The sequence below is a fragment of the Diceros bicornis genome, chromosome 21 (genome assembly GCF_020826845.1).
Source record: "Diceros bicornis minor isolate mBicDic1 chromosome 21, mDicBic1.mat.cur, whole genome shotgun sequence".
Classification (NCBI taxonomy): domain Eukaryota; kingdom Metazoa; phylum Chordata; class Mammalia; order Perissodactyla; family Rhinocerotidae; genus Diceros; species Diceros bicornis.
In genome coordinates, this window is record NC_080760.1 from 13,966,828 (window position 1) to 13,990,799 (window position 23,972).

The 23,972-nt window shown below is 37.5% G+C and overlaps 1 protein-coding gene across 8 annotated transcripts in view; it reads left to right on the forward strand.

The window, feature by feature from the left end:
* The window catches only part of DPY19L4 (dpy-19 like 4), a 66,865-nt gene that overhangs the window by 32,804 nt on the left and 10,089 nt on the right, over positions 1-23,972 (forward strand). For 7 of the 8 annotated variants that reach the window (XM_058564626.1, XM_058564629.1, XM_058564627.1 and 4 more), the window contains 9 exons: positions 3,703-3,837; positions 6,819-6,950; positions 7,050-7,148; positions 7,708-7,781; positions 11,382-11,540; positions 12,503-12,622; positions 19,480-19,600; positions 21,705-21,761; positions 22,459-22,541. In XM_058564626.1, the coding sequence (XP_058420609.1) occupies positions 3,703-3,837; positions 6,819-6,950; positions 7,050-7,148; positions 7,708-7,781; positions 11,382-11,540; positions 12,503-12,622; positions 19,480-19,600; positions 21,705-21,761; positions 22,459-22,541 (980 nt within the window). The remainder of the gene's footprint in view (positions 1-3,702; positions 3,838-6,818; positions 6,951-7,049; positions 7,149-7,707; positions 7,782-11,381; positions 11,541-12,502; positions 12,623-19,479; positions 19,601-21,704; positions 21,762-22,458; positions 22,542-23,972) is intronic. The other variant, XM_058564628.1, reaches the window with a different exon arrangement.

A 23,972-nucleotide genomic window follows, 5' to 3' on the forward strand; every position in this document is an offset into this window, starting at 1 on the left:
TCTATACCACATTTGATATTTTTCTGAGTATCTTTTTTCATTGCTATGTTATGTGTTTATTCTTTCTAATTTTTTTATTTATTTTTTTTATTTTTGTTTTTTTGGTGTGGAAGATTAGCCCTGAGCTAACATCCGATGCCAATCCTCCTCTTTTTGCTCAGGAAGATTGGCCCTGGGCTAACATCCATGCCCATCCTCCTCTACTTTATATGGGACGCCGCCACAGCATGGCTTGACAAGCGGTGCATCAGTGTGCGCCCTGGATCCAAACCTCTGAACCCTGGGCTGCCGAAGCAGAATGTGCACACTTAACTGCTATGCCATGGGGCTGGCCCCTATTCTAACTTTTTTTTTAATTAAAAAAGTAATACATACACATTACACATATGGTAAAAAAAAAAAGTTCAGTCAGTGCAAATGGATATATAGTGAAAAATGTATTTCCCTGCAGTTCGCTATTGTTTACCAAAGACCCTGTATTTTTTGAAGGGATCCAAGAATAGCTATACTCTCATTTTAGGTTACATTTTCTTTCTCCTTTTTTGTTTAACTACAATTATTTTTCTCTATTTTGAAAGTACTCCATAATATCCTCCTTCCTCCCTTCCTCCCTCTCTCTCTTTCTTTCTCTCTTAGCATTAAGGTAAAGGATAAAAATTGCATTTATCAGTTATTTGATTATTTATAACTAGCCACTCATCTGCTACTCAGGAGTGCACAACAAGAGCAAAATATCTATATGCAAATATTAAAGGAGTGACAATATTAAAGATTCTATAAAATATACAGCAGGGGGAAAAAAAAAGCTAACTTGGTATATTCTTAACCCTTCAGCTTAACAACTCATTTTTTTAAAAAGCAAAACTGCCCAATCCTTCAATCATGTTCACCTCCCTTGATCGCACCCTATGTGCACACGTTTGTGTGTGTATGCATGTGCATTTGTGTATGTGTGTGTTGAAATCTAAAGAAGATCTGTACCTGAATTAATAGTATGGTATCAAGGTCAATTTTCCTGGTTTTGACAATGGTCATGTAAGATATTGTTATTGGGGGAAGTTGGGTGACAGGGTACATGGCACGTCTCTGTACAACTTCTTGTGAATCTTAAAGTAATTGAAACTAAATATGTATATGTATTTTTCACTGTAACTTTTTTATGTGCCTTCCTGTTTTGGGAGGAGGGGTATATATTTGTATGAATTTTTATCTTGTGTAGATTTGAGTAACCATCACTGTAATTAAGATATAGAACTGTTCCATCGCTACAAAGAAACTCCCTTATGTCTTAATTGTCACAACTTTCCCCCAGCCCTAACCTCTGGCAACCACTGATCTGTTCTCTATCACTATAATTTTGTCACTTTAGAAGTTTATGTAAATGGAATTATATAGTAGGTTATCCTTTGAAATTGGTTTGTTCACTCAGCCTAATGTCCTCATCATCCATCCAAGTTGTTGCATATATCAATAGTTTACTCCTTTTCATTGCTAAGTAGTATTCCAGCAATGTGTATATATTTCTTTTTTATTTTTTAGGAACATTGGCCTTGCACTAGCATCTGTTGCCAATCTTCTTCTTTCCCCCTACCCCAAAGCCCCAGTACATAGTTCTGTATCGTAGTTGTAGAGTTGTAGCTCTTCTATGTGGGACGCCACCTCAGCATGGCTTGATGAGCAGTGAGTAGGTCTATGCCCAGGATCCGAACCGGCGAACCCCAGGCCATGGGAGCAGACGACATGAGCTTAACTGCTGCGCCACCGGGCCAGCCCCTGTGTTTATTGTAATCACATATTTTATATTGTGCTTCCCATTCTTGAGGCTGGATCTCATGGTCCCAGTTGCAGCAGGATATCCCAGCTCAGATCTTTTGTGCAGTTATCTGGAGCCATCCAGAGACATCTGCAGTTGATTTCTGAAACCCACTTAATATCTTACTTAAGTTATATGTGTATAAAAGTTCACAATAAAGGCATAGTTAAAAATGAAGTAAGCAAGGTAAGGGGTAGACAAGAGTACACAGAATTTTGAGAATGTTCAGAGAAAGGAAAAACTTAGCTAATTGTCCAGATTGTGTTCGACATATATTTCTGTGTTATTTTCACACCATGTTCTTAGAGTAGTTTGAGAATAAGCCCTTGGAATTAACAGTTTGTTTCATTATATTGTGGCTTTTGCTCAGCATCCCCAAAGTAATCTCCAAATGGCCAGTAGGTTTATTAGACTGGATCTAGATGTGAGCCTTCACTGATTTCTGGAACTGGTTTCTCTGGAGGTGGTGGGTTCAGGCCTGGTTGTTACAGTTCTGGTTGTCCCACACTAGCAGGTGTCTTGACACTGTCTCTTACAGCCAGGGTGACAGGAAGAGCAGAAGCTCGTGTGTTCTGTCGGTGCCGAGCCCTTCTGGGCCTCGCGGTTGGTATTTTTAGACCAACTGGTGGAATTTTTCCATCTCTTACATTTTGTTCTCTGGTCTTAATCTTTTTTTTTTTTTTTTTAATAATTTTATTTATTTATTTTTTTCCCCCAAAGCCCCAGTAGATAGTTGTATGTCATAGCTGCACATCCTTCTAGTTGCTGTATGTGGGACACGGCCTCAGCATGGCCGGAGAAGCGATGCGTCGGTGCGCGCCCGGGATCCGAACCCGGGCCGCCAGCAGCGGAGCGCACGCACTTAACCGCTAAGCCACGGGGCCGGCCCTCTGGTCTTAATCTTATTCAGGATGCTGGAAAATTTTTATGTCTGCTGATGGCCTGAGGTATTTCTGACTCTGGAATTTATCATTGAGTATAGTCAGCCAAGTCTGAAAGATTTAGTTTTAGAGAACACAATTCTTATCTTAGGTTTCTTGACTTGACCCTTATCGTCCTTCTCCTTAACTGTCCTCATCAGCACAAAGGCATTTGCCACCATGGCTGGTGGAAGAATTGGGAATAAAAACATAGATCCCTGGAGGAAGTAGAGACTGTTAGAAATATGCCAAGGGACTTTGTCACAGACTTGGTTTCTTACTAAGGGATCATGTGGGAGATGACATTTAGAAGGACAGAAGCGATTTTGCCCGGGCATATTTCGGGCAAGGACAATGAAACCTTTGTGTTTAGTTCTTTAGCAGAGGAATACAGCTGAGAGTTTTATATGGCTGACGGTACAGGCACTGGAGAAAGGTAACGCCACACTTTTGCTGAGAGGAAATGAAAAAAGCAAGGGACTTTTTTCCATGGGCTCTGGAAAAGGCTGAGATGTAAACAGATAAATTAAATGGAAGCTCTTAGGAAACTGTGAAGCACCATGGAAGTGAAAATATTTTCCAGGGCAAAAGGAGTTACTTTCACAATAACAAAAGTCCACTAGCCAAGTCTAGTAAAGGCCATCATTTTCTTATATTTTTTACTTAACCTCTTTGGGGATGAAAGAAAATTGTACTGAATTTTTTTTTTCCTTTCTCTTCCTGAAATTCTCAATATGATGTTGAACTTTGAAGGACAAGTGGTTGATTTCTCTCTAGAGTGCTTTATTTAAGATCTTATTGTTCATGTAAGTATTTACTAATAATTGTATATTTTAAAAATAAAGTTTCAAGAATTAGATAACTTAAAGTTGAACCAATAATCGAGCTGCCACTTTGAGGTAACAGCTTTATAGATTTCTATGGTGATAAAGCTATTGATGTTTAGTTTCTTTCTCTTCTTTTCCCTAGAGGTTTTGCTACTTGATGATGAGTGCTTCAACTTACACCTTTATGATGATGTGGGAGTACAGCCACTATCTCTTGTTTCTTCAAGCAATATCTCTGTTCTTACTAGATAGTTGTTTACTGGAGCAAAGTGACAAGGTATTATGACATTTTGAAATTGTGATTTTTAAAGCTGGAGAATAAATGTTTTTATAGTGTTACATCTTAAAACCATTTAGCATTTAAGCTTTATTTTGGAATGTTTTAATAGGCTCTGATTTATACCTCTACCCAAAAGATTGCTAAACTCATTCTCCTCTAGCCCTTTTAGAAGCACTTTGAAATTCCCTTAAACATGGTCTGCTTACCCAAGGTCACCCTGTGCTTCTCCTCCAATTCTAGCCATTTCTCCTTCTTCACTTTCTGTTTCTTTAAAAAAAAAAAAGTGACTGACCCGGTGGCGCAAGCAGTTAAGTGCGTGTGCTCTGCTGCGGTGGACCGGGGTTCACCGGTTTGGATCCCGGGCGCTCACTGACGCACTGCTTGGCAAGCCATGCTGTGGCGGCGTCCCACATAAAGCGGAGAAAGATAGGCACGGATGTTAGCCCAGGGCCAGTCTTCCTCAGCAAAAAAAGAGGAAGATTGGCAGATGTTAACACAGGGCTGATCTCCTCACAAAAAAAAATAATAATAAAATAAAAAAAAAAATAGTGAAGTATAGGACATGTACAAAAGAGTATATATATGCTGTATAGACAGTGTGTTGAATAAAACATGAGTATTTGACCCCCCAGGCCAAGAAATGGAGTCTTTGAATACCCCAGAAGCCCCTCTCTAACTCTTCCCCAGTCACATCCTGCTTTCTCCCCCACAGAGGCTAACCATCCTGAATCTTGGTAATCCTTTCCTTCCTTTTCTTTGTAGTTTTTACCACCTATCTATGTATTCCTAAAAAATATGTTGTAAATAATGTATTGTTAAATTTTGCCTGATTTGCTTTTGAGATTCGTCCATGGTGACGTACAGAGCTATATTTCGTTGTTTTATTTATTTATGCATTCTGTTGTTGATGGACATTTCAGTTTTTTCTAGTTTGTTGTTGATATGCTGCTATAAGTATTCTTATACATGTCACCTGGCATGGAAGTGCGAGATTTCTGCAGAGCACACACCTCACAGTGGAGTCAGCAGTCAAAGGATATGTGCGTGTTCAGCTTAGCTAGACACCAAGCCTTTCTCCAGAATGGTTATATCAACTTATATTCCTGCCAGCTGTGGTTCAAGGTTGCCATCAACATTTGGTTCTTTCTGTTTCTTTATCTTTTTCTTTTTTTTCCTTTCTTGTCTTTCTTTTCTTTGTTTATAAACATTTATTATTTATGTTGTCTAAGCCAGAAATTCGGGAATCTTCTTGCTCTTCTCTTTCTTTTCTTTATCCCATGTACTCAGATGGTCCAGAATCCTGATGAGCACCAACATTTAGGTTATTCGAATAGAGAGAATTTAATACAAAGAATCATTAACGAAGTATAAAGTTGTTCACTTGTTAATTGAAAGGATAATAAGAACCTGAAAGTATCATAGAGATAGCAACTGTGGGAAGCACCTACCATCCCTAGAGCTGCAGGAACAAAGGAAGAATTTGGAATTATGACAACTTAGACACTTAGAGGAGGGCCCCCATGGAGCTGAAACTCAGGCATCTGAGGAGGGACTACTGCTCGGCTTTGCTGGTGTCTCTGAACTAGAAAGAAGGGCCCTGTGAAAATGGGACCCAGACCTCTGAGAACGGGATTCTGGCCAGCTGGTCTTGGGGTCTCTGGGGCAAGAGGATGTGATAAAGCTGGTTCTTCAAGTGTTGGGAAAACTTCAGCTCCATTCAGCTGCTTCAGCAGGAAGGAATTGCTCTGTTGGAGTGAAGTAGCATCACTGAGGTGTTGCTCACAGGACCTGCAAGCAGACAGGAAGCAGTGGGCTCTCCTTTCTCCTCCAACCTTGTGACCTCTCTCTAGCATTTTGTACTGGCAGAGCTTAAGAGAGAGCCAGCTGGAAAAGCAGAAATGTAGATTGTGAGTTCCCAGCGCCAGCATTATGAGGCAGGGACAGAGAGATCAGTTTGGAGATAAAAGGCAGTTACTCAATAACTGTAGAACCAGAATCCAAAATAAAGAAATAGAACATTATCAGCACCCAGAAGATCACCTGTGCCCTCTCCCAGTCATTGCTTCAGCCCCTCCAACAGTAAGGAATCTTTTTTTTTTCTTGTGAGGAAGATCGGCCCTGAGCTAACATCTGCCAATCCTCCCTTTTTTTTGCTGAGGAAGACTGGCCCTGGGCTAACATCTGTGCCCATCTTCCTCCACTTTATATGGGACGCCGCCACAGCTTGGCTTGACAAGCGGTGCATCAGTGCGCGCCCAGGATCCGAACCGGGGCTGCCAGCAGCGGAGCGCGCGCACTTAACCGCTACACCACAGGGCCGGCCCCTATTTTTTTACTTTTAAGACTCTGCCTTTGATTTTTCCCCCCTAACTAATGCCTATATTTGTCTTAGTTTTCCCTTTCTAAAAGAAATTAATTTTGTGGTAGATTAAATTATTATACTGTTGATTTTAGAAGAGAAATCTACTAAGACAGATAACTTTTCTGGGAGATCTTCTATTAGGACATTGAATTTAAGTTTTTTATCCTTACTGTTAAATGGACCAAATGCAAAAATACTTTTCTCTGGTCTACATTTCATGGTAGTACATTTTCTCTGGATAGGTTTTGGGAATTGCTGCTAAAGATTGTGATTTTTGATCTATGCAGTCGATGTTCATAGATGGATTTTAATAAGAAGGTAAGCCAAGGGAAATTAAGTCAGAGCCTGGGACTAAAGAAGGTTCTTTCAGTCTGATGTAGAAGTCCATGGTTTTAAAGCTTTTAGCTTTGTTTGTGAGAGTTCTTTTTAAGAAGAAAGTGATAAATTCGTTACATACCATAACATTAAAAATACAAATCAAACATTTGCACGATACTTTCCTAAATTATAGTAGCATATTTACTTTATAATTGTAGTCAAATCTATTCCAAAACTAATGAAAATATGTACAATAAAGTTCATTTTATTCTCATTCATTTTATTTTTGTCCCAACAGGTTCATGAAGTTTATAGAATCTATATATTTTCTCTCTTTCTGGGATATTTACTGCAGTTTGAGAATTCAGCGTTGTTGGTGTCTCCTTTATTAAGTTTAGTGGTAGCCTTAATGCTTGCTAAGTGCCTTCAGGTAATTAGAATTGCCTTTTTATCATTCTTGTGATGGATTTTTAAATTGTTAATCTTTTATACTTCACTTCTTTGTTCATACGATTTTTTTCCCCCACAGCTGAATGTGAAGAAAGGAACTTTTGTAGCTAAAATAATGAAAGTGATTAATTTTTACTTGGTGTGTACTCTGACAGTGACATTGAATATTATAATGAAGGTAAGTAACTCTGTCTGAGATTCATGTAGTAGAGAAAATTGAATAATGAAATTATACTGGACTAAATTTTAATGAGAGTAATGAGATAGCAAGGTAATAGAGTTTGTACAGTAAAGTTTTGAGTTGAGCAATGGTCATTACTTAGTATATTAGGTGAGAAAATAGGATTCTGATTATTTTCTCGATGTACTTTAAAAAAAAGAAATACACTTTTTTTCCCATTTAATTGCAAATGTCACTACCCAATTAACATTAAATGATATAGGAATAAATTAAAATGAGTAAAAGGTGTTCAGAAGAGTAGCTGAGTTCTTTAAGCCAGGTGGGAAAAGCTTGAAATCTTCTTACTACCTCATAATTTTTTGCTAAACTATAAGGTAATGTGATTGACATATGCCAGTAAATCTTTTTGTTTCATAGTCACTCCATGTATTATTATTTATTTCATATTTTTTGTTCTGTAGTCTTGCTGTGTTTTCTGTTTCTAGGATTGGACAAAAGCATATTCCTGTGAGCATAGCTAGTAGTTCTTTGTTGTAACTAGCGCTTTCTCCTCCAGATGTTTGTCCCACACAAAGAAAATGGGCATATGCTGAAATTCCTTGAAGTAAAATTTGGACTAAATATGACTAAGTAAGTTTCAGATTATGTAAGTTTACCAAACTCTCCACCTCTTAGAAGATAAAGAGCAAAAATAATCAATGGAGGGAGTATGTACCTAATTACATACCACTTAGAAAATAAATAATTTGGGGTATTATAATATCTACAAGAAATATGACATTAATATTTTTTTCTTTTAAAAAATATCTCGTTTAGGTCTTTTGTAAATTACATATACTTAAACCTCAGTAGCATCACAGTGTTTTGAGGCTACTTTCTCCCTTGATGAGGAATAATGATACAACCTAAGGTCAGAATAAATTAAAGATTTAAAATGAGTAAAGAACCAAGGTAATTTTAACCACTACATCAGCAAAATGCTTACATTAAAAAAGTTGTGGGCACATAAAGAGGGTGGGCAGTAAGATGTTTATTTCATAGCAAAGATTCTCATCTTGGGGTCATAATAGTGAATTGGACCAGAAGCTGACTTTTTACTATTTTTTATTATTATTATCTTTTTTATAATTTTATTTATTTATTTATTTTTTTCCCCCAAAGCCCCAGTAGATAGTTGTATGTCATAGCTGCACATCCTTCTAGTTGCTGTATGTGGGACGCGGCCTCAGCGTGGCGGGAGAAGCGGTGCCTCGGTGCGCGCCCGGGATCTGAACCCGGGCCGCCGGCAGTGGAGCACACGCACTTAACCGCTGAGCCACGGCACCGGCCCAGAAGCTGACTTTTTAAATTAAAGAATAGTGTTGTGCCTTTTTTTTTTTAATTTGTTTGTTAAATGCATTTTTTAAATCTGAAAGGAAATAAATTCTTTTATGTACTGATAGAGTCCACTTGCATAACAGAAAATGTATATTTTCCTACATGTTTCTCTAGTTTATATAATATACCTTAGAACTTTATTGTCATTTGCTGTGATTACATGGGACTCTAGATACTGTGCATGGAATTTCGTGTTGTGATATATCACAGTTAACAAGTAAAGTGTTTGACATGGTTTAAACACTGGAGAAATTTTCTGAAGTGTAAATCATATATGGATATCTACTAAGATAAAGGGACTTTAAGAGGCCATGTGCTCCGTAAGGGTAGGGAGCATGTCTTTTTTAGGTTTATAGACAGGCCTAACATATAGCAGGCAATTAGTAAAAATTGGTTGTAGATTGACAAGCTTTTCCACTGACTTTCCCTTTAATCTTGGAAGACTCTAGAATGAGTCTATGATTAAGGGTGGCTTTTGTCCAGTATTTCTTCAGTTGATGTTATGTAGCACCCCTTTGTTCAGCACGTCAGGTATCTGCTTCACTAGGTAATACACTAGGTGTTTTAAGAATAAGACATGGTCCCTGTCCTTAAGAATATTGCCATCTCCTTGGGGCCAGCCTGTCAGTGCAGTGGTTAAGTGCGCGCACTCCGCTGCGGAGGTCTGGCATTCGCAGGTTCGGATCCCGGGCGCGCACCAACGCACCACTTGTCAAGCCATGCTGTGGCGGTGTCCCATATAAAGTAGAGGAAGACAGGCACGGATGTTAGCCCAGGGCCAATCTTCCTCAGCAAAAAAAAAAAAAGAGGATTGGCATCAGATGTTAGCTCAGGGCTGACCTTCCTCACACACACACACAAAAAGCATATTGCCATCTCCTTAGATGGTTTTTATACAGTTAATGACATGGGCGGTATAAATCGTAAGTGGCTTGTGCTCAAATGTGCCAATTGGATGTTAGTTCACCAGAATTTTAGGAAAGTCTGAGGCAGACTTTCAAGAACCACTAAAGATATGTTAATAAATATTTATTGAATGTGCAGGGTACTAGGCCAGGTTCTCTGGGAGATACAAAATGACTACAATCTAACAACACAGATTGCATTAAGCACTGTAATAGAGGGATAAGTAAGGTGCTGTGGGAATATGAGGAAGGAAAGATTGAGACTGGGGAATTATGGAAAGAATACTTGTTAAATTGAGATTTAAATTGGAGCTTATAGAATTAGTAACTTTAATAGGCAGATAAAAAAAGAGGTGCATTCATCATAGGTACAAGATATTTTGATGGAAGCCTTTTGATACAAAGCTGTCTTGCTGTTTGACACATTGTGAAACTTGAACCTTTTGTTCTAAACCTAGTGATTTGTGAGGCAGACATTCCTGAGCCATCCATGAGCACTCCTGAACATCACTCCATCTCTTACCTCCTTCCTCAGGGCTAGAGCTTAAGGATAAAATGGAGGGCCGGCCCCGTGGCTTAGTGGTTTAGTGCGCGCACTCCGCTGCTGGCGGGCCGGGTTCGGATCCTGGGCGCGCACCGACGCACCGCTTCTCCGGCCACGCTGAGGCCGCGTCCCACATACAGCAACTAGAAGGATGTGCAGCTATGACATACAACTATCTACTGGGGCTTTGGTAGAAAATAAATAAATAAATAAAATTATTAAAAAAAAAGGATAAAATGGAGGTTGGAGATGGATTGGGGGTGAGAATGCAGATAAAGCTACACGTTACTAGGAGTCTTGTTGATCGTGCAGTGGTCCCTCGGTATCTGCAGGGGATTGGTTCCAGTACCCCCCCAGATCCCAAAATCTGCGGATGCTCAAGTCCCTTAAAATAAAATGCTGTAGTATTTGCATATAACCTATGCACATCCTCCCATATATTTTGTCATCTCTAGATTACTTATAATATGTAATACAATGTAAATGCTATGTAAATAGCTGTTGTACTGTATTGATTAGGGAATAATGGTAAGAAAAACATGTGTACAGCCACCTGCGGTTGGGTGAACCCGAGGTTGGGTGGATCTGCAGATGTGGAACCCGCAGGGCCAAATGTATTCAGCTCAGGGTCAAAAAAAATTTATCCTGATTCTTATAGCTCGAAAGGCTTACATTTCAAATTTTATAATTTCTGTCTTAATAATTAGATATCTCTTTTTAAAATGGGTCCTAGTTAAGTTACATTTATCAATATAAAGCAGGGCTGTCCAATAAAAATATAATGTGAGCCGAATGTGTAATTTTCTTGGCACATTAAAAAAAAGTAAAAAAAAAGTGAATTTAATTTTAGTAATATATTTTATTTAATCTGATATATCAAACATGTTATTTTAATCTGTAAACAATATAGAAATTATTAATGAGATATTTTATATTCTTTTTTTTCCATTCTTTTTAGTCTTTGAAATCTGGGGTGTATTGTGCTTACCCTATATCTCCATCCGCACTGGCCGCATTTCAGGTGCTGGTCATCACACGGAGCTGGTAGCTACCGTATTGGACAGTGCAGATGTAGAGGTCGGACAGCTGGGGTTTTTGTCTTTTATCTGTTGTCTTCCAGATAAAAATAGAGAGTGAAACTTCTTTAAAACTGATTGAGTTCTAGAAGTGGTCACATTACGTGACAATAAAAGCAGCAGTTTTACATTTATTAGGGCAGTTTGTTGAGGAGGGTTACTGATGCTATTATCTTCATTTATAAAGCGTAGGACCTTGCTGTTATAAGTAAATGGACTTAGGAATGTGTTTTGTTTTGTCTTAGTTTTTACTGAGATAAAAAATACTTTTATGTTCAGTAGTTTAACACACTTGTGGTTTTAATATCATGCTTTCTGTCTTCTATAGGAACTTCACGATGAATTGGCTCCTGTGTCAAGAATCCCTGCAGACACCATCTCAAGATTTTTTTTTGCGATTGACACAGTCATCTTTATTACCTTTCTATATTTTAGTGTTAATTATTTGTTTTCTTTCTATGATGCAAGTTATTTTTAGGAGAATGAAGTAAGTACTTATGAGAATCAATCACATTACTGATATATTATGAAAATATATAAAATACTTATTTTAATATCCTTCCAATATTTGTGTATTTATTTTAGAGCTTTTAATCCCATTCTCTCTTCATCAATATGTAAAATATCATTAGAAGTTAACCAGATAAAATTCAAATTTAAGTTTATACATCTAAATATGTAATGTCCAGTTTTAATTAAAAGTAATATTTAAATCATCAGTTAAACTTATACAGACTCATTCACTAATTTACTCAAATTTTTACTTTATGTAAGAATAATTTCTTCTATTTAATTTAAATGAAGCTAGCAGTATAAGTAATTTTAAATTATAAATTTGACTATTTTTAAGTATTTTTATCATATTTGAAAGGAGGTTGTATATAGTATGTTAATTTTGAGAACTTAGTTATTCAAATTATGATTTAACTATATTAATTTAGCCATCACTAGTTGAGTGATAATTGATCTTGGAAAAGAACCCTAAAAATCTTTTTTTTTTTTTTTTTTTTAAAGATTTTATTTATTTATTTTTCCCCCAAAGCCCCAGTAGATAGTTGTCTGTCATAGCTGCACATCCTTCTAGTTGCTGTATGTGGGACGCGGCCTCAGCGTGGCCGGAGAAGCTGCGCGTCGGTGCGATCCTGGGATCCGAACCCCGGGCCGCCAGCAGTGGAGCGCGCACACCTAACCGCTAAGCCACGGGGCCGGCCCGCCTAAAAATCTTTTTCATTATATTTCCTGAACTTTCATATTTAGTCTTCATTGAGTCAGTTGTCTTCAGATTCTAAAAGCTCTTTTCAAGGACTTAGAGATAGATAAGTTAGGTATTTGACTAGAAGAATATACTTTCAAAATTTTAAGAACCACCTATATTTCTTTTTATGAAGAAATTTGGGTTTTTCAAATATATATATTTGAAGTGGTAAAAAACACATTTTCTTTCTGTAGTGGTAAGTCCCTGAAAGAAACTGTTACTCTTGAAGATGGACGAATTGGAGAAAGGCCAGAAATAATTTATCACGTGATTCACACTATTTTATTGGGCTCTCTTGCAATGGTTATAGAAGGGTGAGTGTACTCTATCTGATCCATTTGTCTTTGTAAAGAATTGTCTTTTCGATTGGTATTAAGTGGAAACTTTCAAGAATACATTTATTAAAAACTCAAAATATGCTTTATAAAAACTCAAAATCTACAAACTTTCTTAATCTAATTGAAGTTTACAAAGATGTTTATAGTACAATGAACTGACATTTACTTATTCATTCATTTGTCCAGAAACTATTGAATGTCTTCCAAGAGCCAGGCATTATGCTAGGTGCTACCCTGGTGAACAAAAGTGGACACACAGTCTCTAACCTTATATGACTTATGGCCTAATGGAGGTGACAGATATTAACCACACAAAAATAAAATTACAACTTTGACAAGTGAAGGAGAGGTAAATGGTGCTGTGAATAAGGGTTCGATAAATGATACCCTTTTCTTTGAAGTTTGGACTCAGATGAGAAATAAGACATAGGAGTAAGTCAGCTGGAGAGGAAAATAACAACTTTGAGTTCTGATAAAAGTTGCATTGGAGAACACTTCTTCATGTGTGACCAAAAGGGCTTCTTACGTCTTTCACCCTGGAGTGAGCTTAGTCCTCACTCCTCTGGCCTTCCCTCTTGAATGGGCAGAGCGTTGGTAAGCCTGTTGCACCTGTATACACCCACCCTGCAGAAGGAAGATACACAGTATAGTAGCTTAGAAGCGTTTGAGTCATGAGTGCTCAATTCTTTACCTCACACTCACAGATCACATAAATCACTGCCATAAGGCTCTGAAGTAGAGGGATGGGAGTGGCATTAGGAAGAGGTGAAGAATATTGATCTAGTATAAAATTTCTTAAGTTAAATTTCCTTTCATTATGAATATAGATACTGAATCACAGTAATTTTAGCAGTTCCTGTGATGCTTTCCCCAACAGAAAGCATAGCTGTTTTCTCTTATTAATTTTTTACAGATCTCTTGAAGTATTGTTTATACACATCACTACTTCGAAATTACAGTCATTATTAGACCTGCATCTAATGTATTACAAATTTATTTTTATTATTTGGTATCAATATTTCAATATAATTGGTTTCCTTTGTAAGCCCATGTATTTTATTTTATGCATTTAAAAATGTTTTCTTATGAGGGATCCATAGATTTTATCAGACTGCAAAACACATGACTAGTGGGAATCTCCTTATGGAAACATGAAACACGAATAGTAGTTCAGTCTAACAGCATTCCATAATGCCTCATAAGTAGGATGAAGAAATGTATTAAACCATAAAAATTTTAAGTGATTCATGTTTTGAGTCTCATCTTGTTGCCTTGTACTAGTGGAATTTTGGAACATGGTTTACCTTTTTTCCCCTTTACTCTCTCAGTTTTATTTCTCTCTGCAAAAGAACCTTTTGTTATTCCCACCATTTTTAATGATTGGATCTGCCATTTTAAATTCAGGATCCTTTTGTTGAATGTCTAATCTGCATTATTCTATCATTTGTCCTTAATTCTTTAATTCACTCACTAGGCCTATAAAAGCATCATCACCTATTCATGCAAATAAGATACATGGTCGCCTCGTAGATTCCAGGCAGTTGACTAGGTAGGCAGTAGGGATTAAAGAGATATAAAATCTGCCTTTCTTTTCAAACAGTTCCTATTCTAGATAAGTAAACCCAAGAGTTTTTGCAAAGTAAAGTACTATGAGAAAGGTATACATAGGGTGCTTTGGTCACCCAAAAGAGAGGTACTGACTCAATTGCAGAGCGTCGGTAGGGGAAGTCAGTTTAAGGAAGATTTCCTAAATGGGGTGACAGTCTTGAGAGATAAATAGAGATTGGCCAGGCTGTCATATTTCTTGTGTGCCTCTGTGTGTGTGTGTGTGTGTGTGTGTGTTTGTGAAATATGTCTGGAAAAATAAGCAGGGACCAAAGCAGGTGTTTTAAGCAGAAATTTGACGTGATCAGATATGCTTTTTAGTAAGATCTCTCTAGCATCAATGGTAGAGAAAGGTTTGAGAAAAATAAGATTAGAGGAAGATAAACCAATTAAAGTGTAACAATAGAATCTAGAAGCGAGGAGCAATGGAGATAGAGGAAAGGGGCCAAAACTAAAATTTTGGGACACTGGAACTGAATAAGTGGTAGTAGGGACTGTCGTGGGAAGGGTTGTAACTCAGAAGCCAAAGGAGGAATTTTTTTTTTCATTGATGTCATAATAGTTTATAACATTGTGAACTTTTAGTTGTACATTATTGTTTGTCAGTCACCATATAAATGTGCCCCTTTACCCCCTGTACCCACCCCCCAACCCCCTTCCCCCTGGTAACCACCAAACTGTTCTATCTGTCCATGTGTTAGTTTATCTTCCACATATGAGTGAAATCATGCCCTGTTTATCTTTCTCTGTCTGGCTTATTTCACTTAACATAATACCCTCCAGGTCCATCCATGTTGTTGGAACAATTTTGTCTTTTTTTATGGCTGAGTGGTATTCCATTGTATATATATACCACATCTTCTTCATCCAATCATCAGTCGAGGGACACTTGGGTTGCTTCCACTTCTTGGCTATAGTGAATAATGCTGCAGTGAACATAGGGGTGCATAAGCCTCTTTGGATTGTTGATTTCAGGTTCTTTGGATAGATTCCCAGTAGTGGGATAGCTGGATCATAAGGTATTTCTGTTTTTAATTTTTTGAGGAATCTCCATACTGTTTTCCATAGAAGCTGCACCAGTTTGCATTCCCACCAGCAGTGAATGAGGGTTGCCTTTTCCCCACAACCTCTCCAACATTTGTTATTTTTTGTCTTGGTGATTATAGCCATTCTGATGGGTGTAAGGTGATATCTTAGTGTAGTTTTGATTTGTATTTCCCTGATGGTTAGTGATGTTGAACATCTTTTCATGTGTCTATTGGCCATCTGTATATTTTCCTTGGAAAAATGTCTCTTTATTTCCTCTGCCCGTTTTTTGATTGGGTTGTTTGTTGTTCAGTTGTGTGAGTTCTTTATATATTATGGAGATTAACCCCTTGTTGGATATATACTTTGCAAATACTTTCTCCCAGCTGGTGGGTTGTCTTTTCATTTTGATCCTGGTTTCATTTGCCTTGCAGAAGCTCTTTAGTCTGATGAAGTCCCACTTGTTTATTTTTTCTTTTGTTTCCCTTGTCTGAGTAGACATTGTATTCGAAAAGATCCCTCTATGACTGATGTCAATGAGTGTACTGCCTATTTTTTCTTCCAGGAGTTTTATAGTTTCAGGTCTTACCTTCAAGTCTTTGATCCATTTTTAGTTAATTTTTGTGTGTGGTGAAAGAAGGTGGTCTACTTTCATTCTTTTGCATGTGGCTGTCCAGTTTTCCCAGCACCATTTATTGAAGAGACTTTCCTTTCTCCATTGTATGTTCTTAGCTTCTTTGTCGAAGATTAGCTGTAGATGTGTGGTTTTATTTCTGGGCTTTCAATTCTGTTCGTTGATCTGTGTGTCTGTTTTTGTACTAGTACTATGCTGTTTTAATTATTATAGCTTTGTAGCATATTTTCAAGTCAGGGATTATGAGGCCTCCAGCTTTGTTCTTTTTTCTCTGGATTGCTTTAGCTATTTGGGGTCTTTTGTTGCCCCATATGAATTTTAGGATTCTTTGTTCTATTTCCATGAAGAATGTTATTGGGATTCTGATTGGGATTGCATTGAATCTATAGATTGCTTTAGGTAGTACAGACATTTTAACTATGTTTATTCTTCTAATCCGTGTTCATGGGATGTCTTTGCATTTCTTTATGTCATAATCGATTTCTTCCACTAATGTCTTATAGTTTTCATTGTATATGTCTTTCACCTCCTTGATATTTTATTCTTTTTGTTGCGATTGTAAATGGGATTGTCTCCTTGAGTTCTCTTTCTGTTAGTTCATTATTAGAGTACAGAAATGCAACTGATTTTTGTAAGTTGATTTTGTACCCTGCAACTTTGCTGTAGTTGTTAATTATTTCTAATAGTTTTCCGATGGATTCTTTAGGGTTTTCTGTATATAAAATCATGTCATCTGCAAACAGCAAGAGTTTCACTTCTTCGTTGCCCATTTGGATTCCTTTTTTTTTCCTTTTTCTTGCCTAATTGCTCCGGCCGCAATCTCCAGTACCATGCTGAGTAAGAGTGGTGAGAGTGAGTACCCTTGTCTTGTTCCTGTTCTCAGAGGAATGGCTTTCAGTTTTTCCCCATTGAGTATGATGTTGGCTGTGGGTTTGTCATATGTGGCCCTTATTAGGTTGAGGTACTTTCAAAGGAGGAATTTTTTTTTTTTTTTTTTTTGTGAGGGGAACTAGCCCTGAGCTAACATCTGATGCCAATCCTCCCCTGTTTTCTTGAGGAAGATTGGCCCTGGGCTGACATCCATACCCATCTTCCCCTACTTTATATGGGACGCCGCCACAGCATCGCTTAACAAGCAGTGCGTCAGTGCGTGCCTGGGATCAGAACCGGCGAACCCCGGGCCATCGAAGGGGAGTGCGCACACCTAACCGCCTGCGCTATCGGGCCAGCCCCCAAAGGAAGAATTTTTAAAGGAGGACATGACCAGAGAGAGTAGAAGGTGAGGAAGGAGAGATGAGTGTGGATTTCAAGGAGTCTGGCTGTAAAGGGAATCAAGGTCTAAGGCAGCAACTAGAAAAGCATGTGGTTGTACCAGAGGGAGAAACTTATGTGCATTATGAGATGGAAACACTGATTGTTCTGCAACCTCTGGCTGGAACACTAGTCATATTTAGGGAAATAGTAGGAGAAAAAACTGAAAAGGTGAGTCAAGGCCATATTTTAGAGGGCCCTGAAAACCATTTAGATGAGTTTTCATTTATTTCAGTAGGCATTGGGGAGCCAGTCAAGATTTGTGAACAGAAAGTGCCTAATCATAGTTATGTTTGAAGAATATTCATCTGGCATTTGGTGGTATTGGAGGAGAGTCTAAAGCCAGAGATGTCAATTAGCAGGCTATTGCAGTAAAATGATAAGGAAGGGATGGATACAGAGAAATCAGTGGATTTGGTGTAATGGTCTCATCTCTAGAGCAGGGGGTTTGTGTTGCAGGGGATGTTATATACTTATAGTTCAATGTGAATGGTGTTCCCTGAGCTATAAACCAGACTCTAGTATTGGTTCTGCTGATTGGAAGAATAGGTTGATATTTTCAGAAATGGGGAAGTTAGGAGGAGATACCGGTTGACCAGAGGAAACTAAATGCGGTTCCTTTGTCTTAGCAACATGACTTCTATATATGTCCACTATTTCTCTCAAGGCCCAGGTCAGTATTCATTTTTTTTAAACTTTCATTAAGAACATTCTTCTCAAATTGGTCATTTTGCTTTCACATAATCCTAGACCTTAAATAAATTTTTTATACTTATTTTCTGATTGTTTTCCCGTATGTTCAGTTTTATTCCATCTTGATAAAGACCTCCTTGAGGGCTGTGGCCATGTCTTTTCTTTTTTCCTGTCTAGTGCTTTGGTCAGCCTGCAGTGTATGATCAATAAATGTTTATTAGATGAATGAATATTACTTTATTTTCCCCATTCCATAGCTTTGCTGTTTTATAAAACCATACTAGTTCACATTTATACTCTGGCCTCAGATTCTTCTAGTTTCTTTTGAGTTTGATGTCAAGGAATGTCTTGGAAGGATCTCATTGTTCCCCTTAGTATTAATTACAAAAGTTATCTGCTGAAATGTTGTTTTTCCTTGGTAATCTGTATGAAGCAATAACATCCACAAATTTTTCTAAACTCTTCCTCTTTTACCATCACCTAGGATGATGGGTTCCTTTTGTTTCCTCTATGACTTAACAACATAAAGTAATGTACTGTCTTTTATTTGCACAAGTTCATTCTTCTGTACATGTTGATTTTTAATCTTTTTAAGAGCCCCAGTTTTTTAATCCTTGTTTTTTAAAAATTAATGTCAAAAGTAATCATGCAGATTATAACAAACTATGAAGTAAAAAATGAAACTCCGGGTCCAGCCCAGTGGCGCAAGTGGTTGAGTGCGCGCGCTCTGCTGCGGTGGCCCGGGGTTCACCAGTTCGGATCCCGGGCGCACACCGGCACACTGCTTGTCAATGCTGTGGCAGCATCCCATGTAAAGTGGAGGAAGATGGGCACGGATGTTAGCCCAGGGCCAGTCTTCTTCAGCAAAAAAAGAGGAGGATTGGCAGATGTTAGCACAGGGCTGATCTCGTCACACACACACACAACAAAAATGAAAATCCTTCCGTCCCATTCCTCAGAGATCACCACTGTTAGCAATATATTTCCAGATATTATTTTTTGGCCCAACCGTATATATATACATTTAAAAAACAACCACCAAAAAACCTAGGGTAACAGTATACATGAAATTTTGCATTTTGCTTTTTTTGTTTTCCATAATAATTTATTTAATTAATACTTACTGAAAGACAATTTCTAATTTTTTGCTATTAAAACAACATTCTGCAGTTAAAACCCTTGTATGTGTGTCTTTATACATTTATGCTAGTATATTTGTAGGCTAGATTACTAGAAATGGGATTGTCTTGGGGTATTTAAAATTTTTAATGGTTCTGGCAAATTGCCTTCTGAAAAAGTATAACAGTTTATATTCTCTCCAAGAGTACAATTTTACTACACCCTCATCTATATTAATGCTCTTATTTCATCGTCATTTTAGTAACCCACGTCTTCTTGATTATTTAAGTGAATAACTATTGTTGAAAATTAGAGGCTAAGCTTTTTCATTCTTCTTTAACATTGTGGTATTTTCATGGGTGGTAAGAACGAACTCAGAAAAGAGAAATCAGGTAATACTGATGTTCATAGGCTATGTCCTAGGTGACTCTTCTGTCTTTTCCAGCTTGAAATACCTCTGGACGCCTTACGTGTGCATGCTGGCGGCATTTGGTGTGTGTTCTCCTGAACTTTGGATGACGCTTTTCAAGTGGCTTCGCTTGCGAACTGTACACCCAGTATTGTTGGTGAGTCACTGTTATTCTGTGTTAAATACTTGTTTCTCTTCCAGGTATGTAAATGGAAACCACATTGAATACAATTGAAATAGCATGACTAAATCACAGTATGACTTACAGGTAGAAAAAGAGATCCTGTGGAAAACTTTTTTTTTTTCTCTCATTATAAAAGTAATGCATTTCAATGTTGACAAAAAAATAAAAGGTAAAAATAAAGGGAATCAATAATGTGAGAGGCTATCAAGAATTAATTTTTATAACATCTTTGTTGGTTTGATTTAAAACTGTGATATGTTTTCAACGTGAATAGAATATTTTCACTGTGCCTGCTATGTGCAATGTGCTTAGAATACAAAGGTAAATAAAACATGATTAATTTCATCAAGTAGATTACAGTCTCCTGGTCAAAAAAACAGATAATAAGAAGTATTAATAGGGTGCTGTTGAAACACAGAGAAGGGCTACTTAATTCAGCTTTTTTAGGGATTCAAAGAAGACTTTCCAAACTGAGATTTGAAAGATGATGAGTTATTAGTCAAATAAAGGGGAAAAAAGGGTATTCATGGTAGAAGGAATAAACACAGGTAGGCAAAGAACATAATGTAATCAAACAAAGTAAAAACAGAGGCAAAGATGAAGTGTGATATATTTAGTTTTATTGGCACATAAAATGTGAGATGAGGTGTTCAAGAAATGAGACTGGAGAAGTCAAGGACGGTAAGGTCACGGAGGCCTCCGAGTGGCATGTGGAGGCAGTAGGAAGGCGCTGAGATGTTATGCGGGGGCGTGAGAGAGTCAGACTTACATTTTCTCTCAGCTCACCTTTCAGTTCTGTGAAGGATAGGCTTAAGGGTGACAGACTCGAGCCAGGAAGGAGGCTGTCACCCAGGTGCAGGCCATGGTGGATGGAAGTGATAAAAGCTTCAGTTTATTGAGGGCTCACTATGCGTCAGGTACTGTTTGAAGCATTTCGCATGCTATTTATGCTTACAAGGACCCTATTGGCTAAGTTTTATTATTTGTATTTTATAGACAAAGAAACTAAGGCTTAAACTGGTTAAATAACTTGCCTGAGATTACATAGCTTATAAGAGTAGAAACCATGATTCATACCCAGGTTTTTCTGACTCCAAAGCCCATTCAATTAATATTATGCTATACTGGAGTGAAAAAAATAGTTAGAAAAGAAGATTAATAAGACTTAGTGCTTGGGACTAAGTATGGGAGAATGAGGAAGAGGGAGGAATCATAGATGTTTCTTGGGTTTCTGGTTTGTATGACTATGGATCCTGGAGTCACCAACAGACATGGGACAGTAGGAAGAAGAACAGGTTTTAGCAGGAAGATGATGAATAATTATCTTTAATAATAGTCATGTGGTATTTTGGCAGTCTTTTTCCGGAGGAATTTATATGTTCTTATTTTAGCATGCTAGTATATTGATATATATTAATTCATTGTCTTTATGTTGTTGTTGTTCTTAGCTTTTTAGGTAGCAGTTCCGTGTCCTTTGTAAGCTCTTCATAACTTAAGTTCCTGGCAAAATTGTCAAATATTGATTTTCTATTTGAAATATTACTATGAGTGTTACCTTTTTTATGTTCTGCTTTAAATCTGAATAGTAAATATGTATGTCTCACTTTACCTTCAGCATAATTTGTCTTAAATTCGTTAGTCTTCACCCATCTCACTCTGTGAACTAGGTTCCGTGCTGACGTCAATTTCTCTGACTGAAATTTTTATAATTATAAGAATCTGTGATTGATCATAAAGTCAGTGTCTAGTACCTCTAAAGTACATTATTATTATTATTATTATTTTTGGTGAGGATGGTTGGCCCTGGGCTAACATCTGTTGCCAATCTTCCTCTTTTTGCTTGAGGAAGGTTGTCTCTGAGCTAACATCCTTGCCAATCTTCCTCTATTTTGTATGTGGGATGCTGCCACAGCATGGCTTGACAAGTGGTGTGTAGGTCCGCGCCTGGGATCCAGGCCTGCAAACCCCAGGCTGCTGGAGTGGAGCATGCAAACTTAACCACCATGCTACCAGGCCAGCCCCTAAAGTACATTCTGGAATGTATTTATCCATAACCATTTTTGTTTTAATATTTTAGGCTCTTATTCTGAGCATGGCTGTGCCCACTATAATAGGTCTCAGCTTATGGAAAGAGGTAAGAAAATCAGATTTTTATATTATTAAAATGTACTTTATCTACAGTGTACTGATAAATTTATATATGTGTGCAGTATACTTATATTGAGACACTATTCTAACAAAATAAAGTGTGATATTCTTAGGAACTTTTTTTTTATCATTACGAACATGATAGAAGAGCTAAAACCTTTTTAGAATGCCATCTGATGCAATTTTCTGTAGTCTAATGCTGTTATTAATTCGATTTATAATTGGCAAAAGAAATTGCTGAATAAATAAATGTTAATATTAGAAAGTATTTTGGCAACTCCAAAATTTAAATATTTATAAAATAATATAAATTCTTTGGCTTATCATAATGTAACATGGAACTAATTGCCAATAAATCTGTGAATTATTTGACCTGAAATTTATTTGTTTATTTTTAGTATGTATGTGCATGAAAGATACAACTGATGATTAATTGTTTGGTAATGGTAAAATTATTTATTGAGTTTAGGCAGTAAACTAACCATAAAATAGATTATTTAGAATATTTGGACCAAGAAGAATGAGCAGGTCACTGAAAGAAAGTAAATAGATCCATAACATTTTTTCCATGAGAACAGTATTGTAATATTGCTTGCCTTAAGGTAGTCTCTTAGGTTTTTGAAATACTCTAGAACAGTTTTAAACTTATACGCACTTTTTGGGAATTTTGTTTTGCATTTTAGTTTTTTCCAAGATTAATGACAGAATTAACGGAACTTCAAGAATTTTATGACCCAGATACAGTGGAACTTATGACCTGGATAAAGTAAGAATTGAACTGCCCAAGACTGTTTTTAAGCTATTAATTAATCATTGCGTGCTATCTAATGGATTCAGGGGAAATAATAAATTAATGCTTTTCCAATTTCTTCTCATAAAACTCAGGAATTTTACTCTGTGTTTTTACGGGTATTTAGTTTTTGATTGGATTTATAATTCTAATTTTCTAATTGAACTCTTCTCTGTTTAAAATATAGCATTAATAAGTTTGAAATTTGAGACTCTCTGCATCAAACACTTAGAAATGTGGAATAAAAAGGGACAAATATGCTTTTATTTAAATAATCAAGAGGATATTTCTTTTGCCCTGGGTTGGAGGTGGGTGAGTGGTGGATTGCTCGTCTCGGTAACCAAGGTTAATTTTATTAATTAATTTTAATACCCACACAGATTTTAATGCCCGCGCAGGATGGGAGATGTGGTCTTGGACTTACGGAAGCAGGGAATTGTAATTGAGACACCGTTTTCCCTCCTCCAACACACGCATATATAACTAAGGGACCCGGAAAGGGCTGCACTATCAGTGAAAGGATGGACTAGCAAAATATCCCTCGAGAGTAGAGAAAGATGATAAGAAAGCCTGTCTTTCCTTGGTCTCAGCTCTTGGTCCAAAAAAAGAGTCTCTCTGAATTTGTAGCAATGGATCTGAATTCGCGTGAGTTTGTAGTTTGAAATTACTCTTATCTAATCCAGGAAGCCCCAAATCAAGAAATTAGCATAAAAAATGGTCCTGGAGTGGTCTGGAGTGCCTGATATATCCTCAGCCCAGGCTACACAAGATTCCACAAATAAAGCTTCATCAAGATGAGCTCTAAAATTACAAAACACTTGAGGAAACAGTCTAACACAGCAAGCATCAGCTGTTGTCTGTGATGAACAGCAGAACTACACCTCCAGCAATTTCTGATAATAAAATTTGTATCAGTTGGTTTTTGCTGCATAACAGACTACTGCAAAACTTAGTAGCTTACAAACGAGAAGCGTTTGTTATTTTGCACCATTTTGGGGGTCAGCTGAGTGGGGGCAGTGGAGAGGATTCTTCTGGTCTCGGCCAGCTCAGCTGGGACTGGATAGTTTGGCATAGCCTCTCACATGTCTAAGGTTGGGTAGGTGTCAGCCGAGGGGATGAAACTGACTTGGCCATGTGCCCCTCATCATCCAGCCCAGATTAGCCTGGGCTTCTTCCCAAGGTTGCGGTTGTAGAGTTCCCAAGAACAGCAGAAGAGGATAAGTCTCAGTGTCAAACGTGTTCTAAGTCTCTGCTCACGTTATGTTTGCTGTTGTTCTGTTGGCCAGAACAAGTCACATGACCAGGACCAGTGTTCCTCCCAAGAGCATAGCTATAGGGAGAAGACTCATTGCAGCCATTTTTGCGATGGCTAGAGACTAAGAAATAACTACATTGAAAATTATTCAA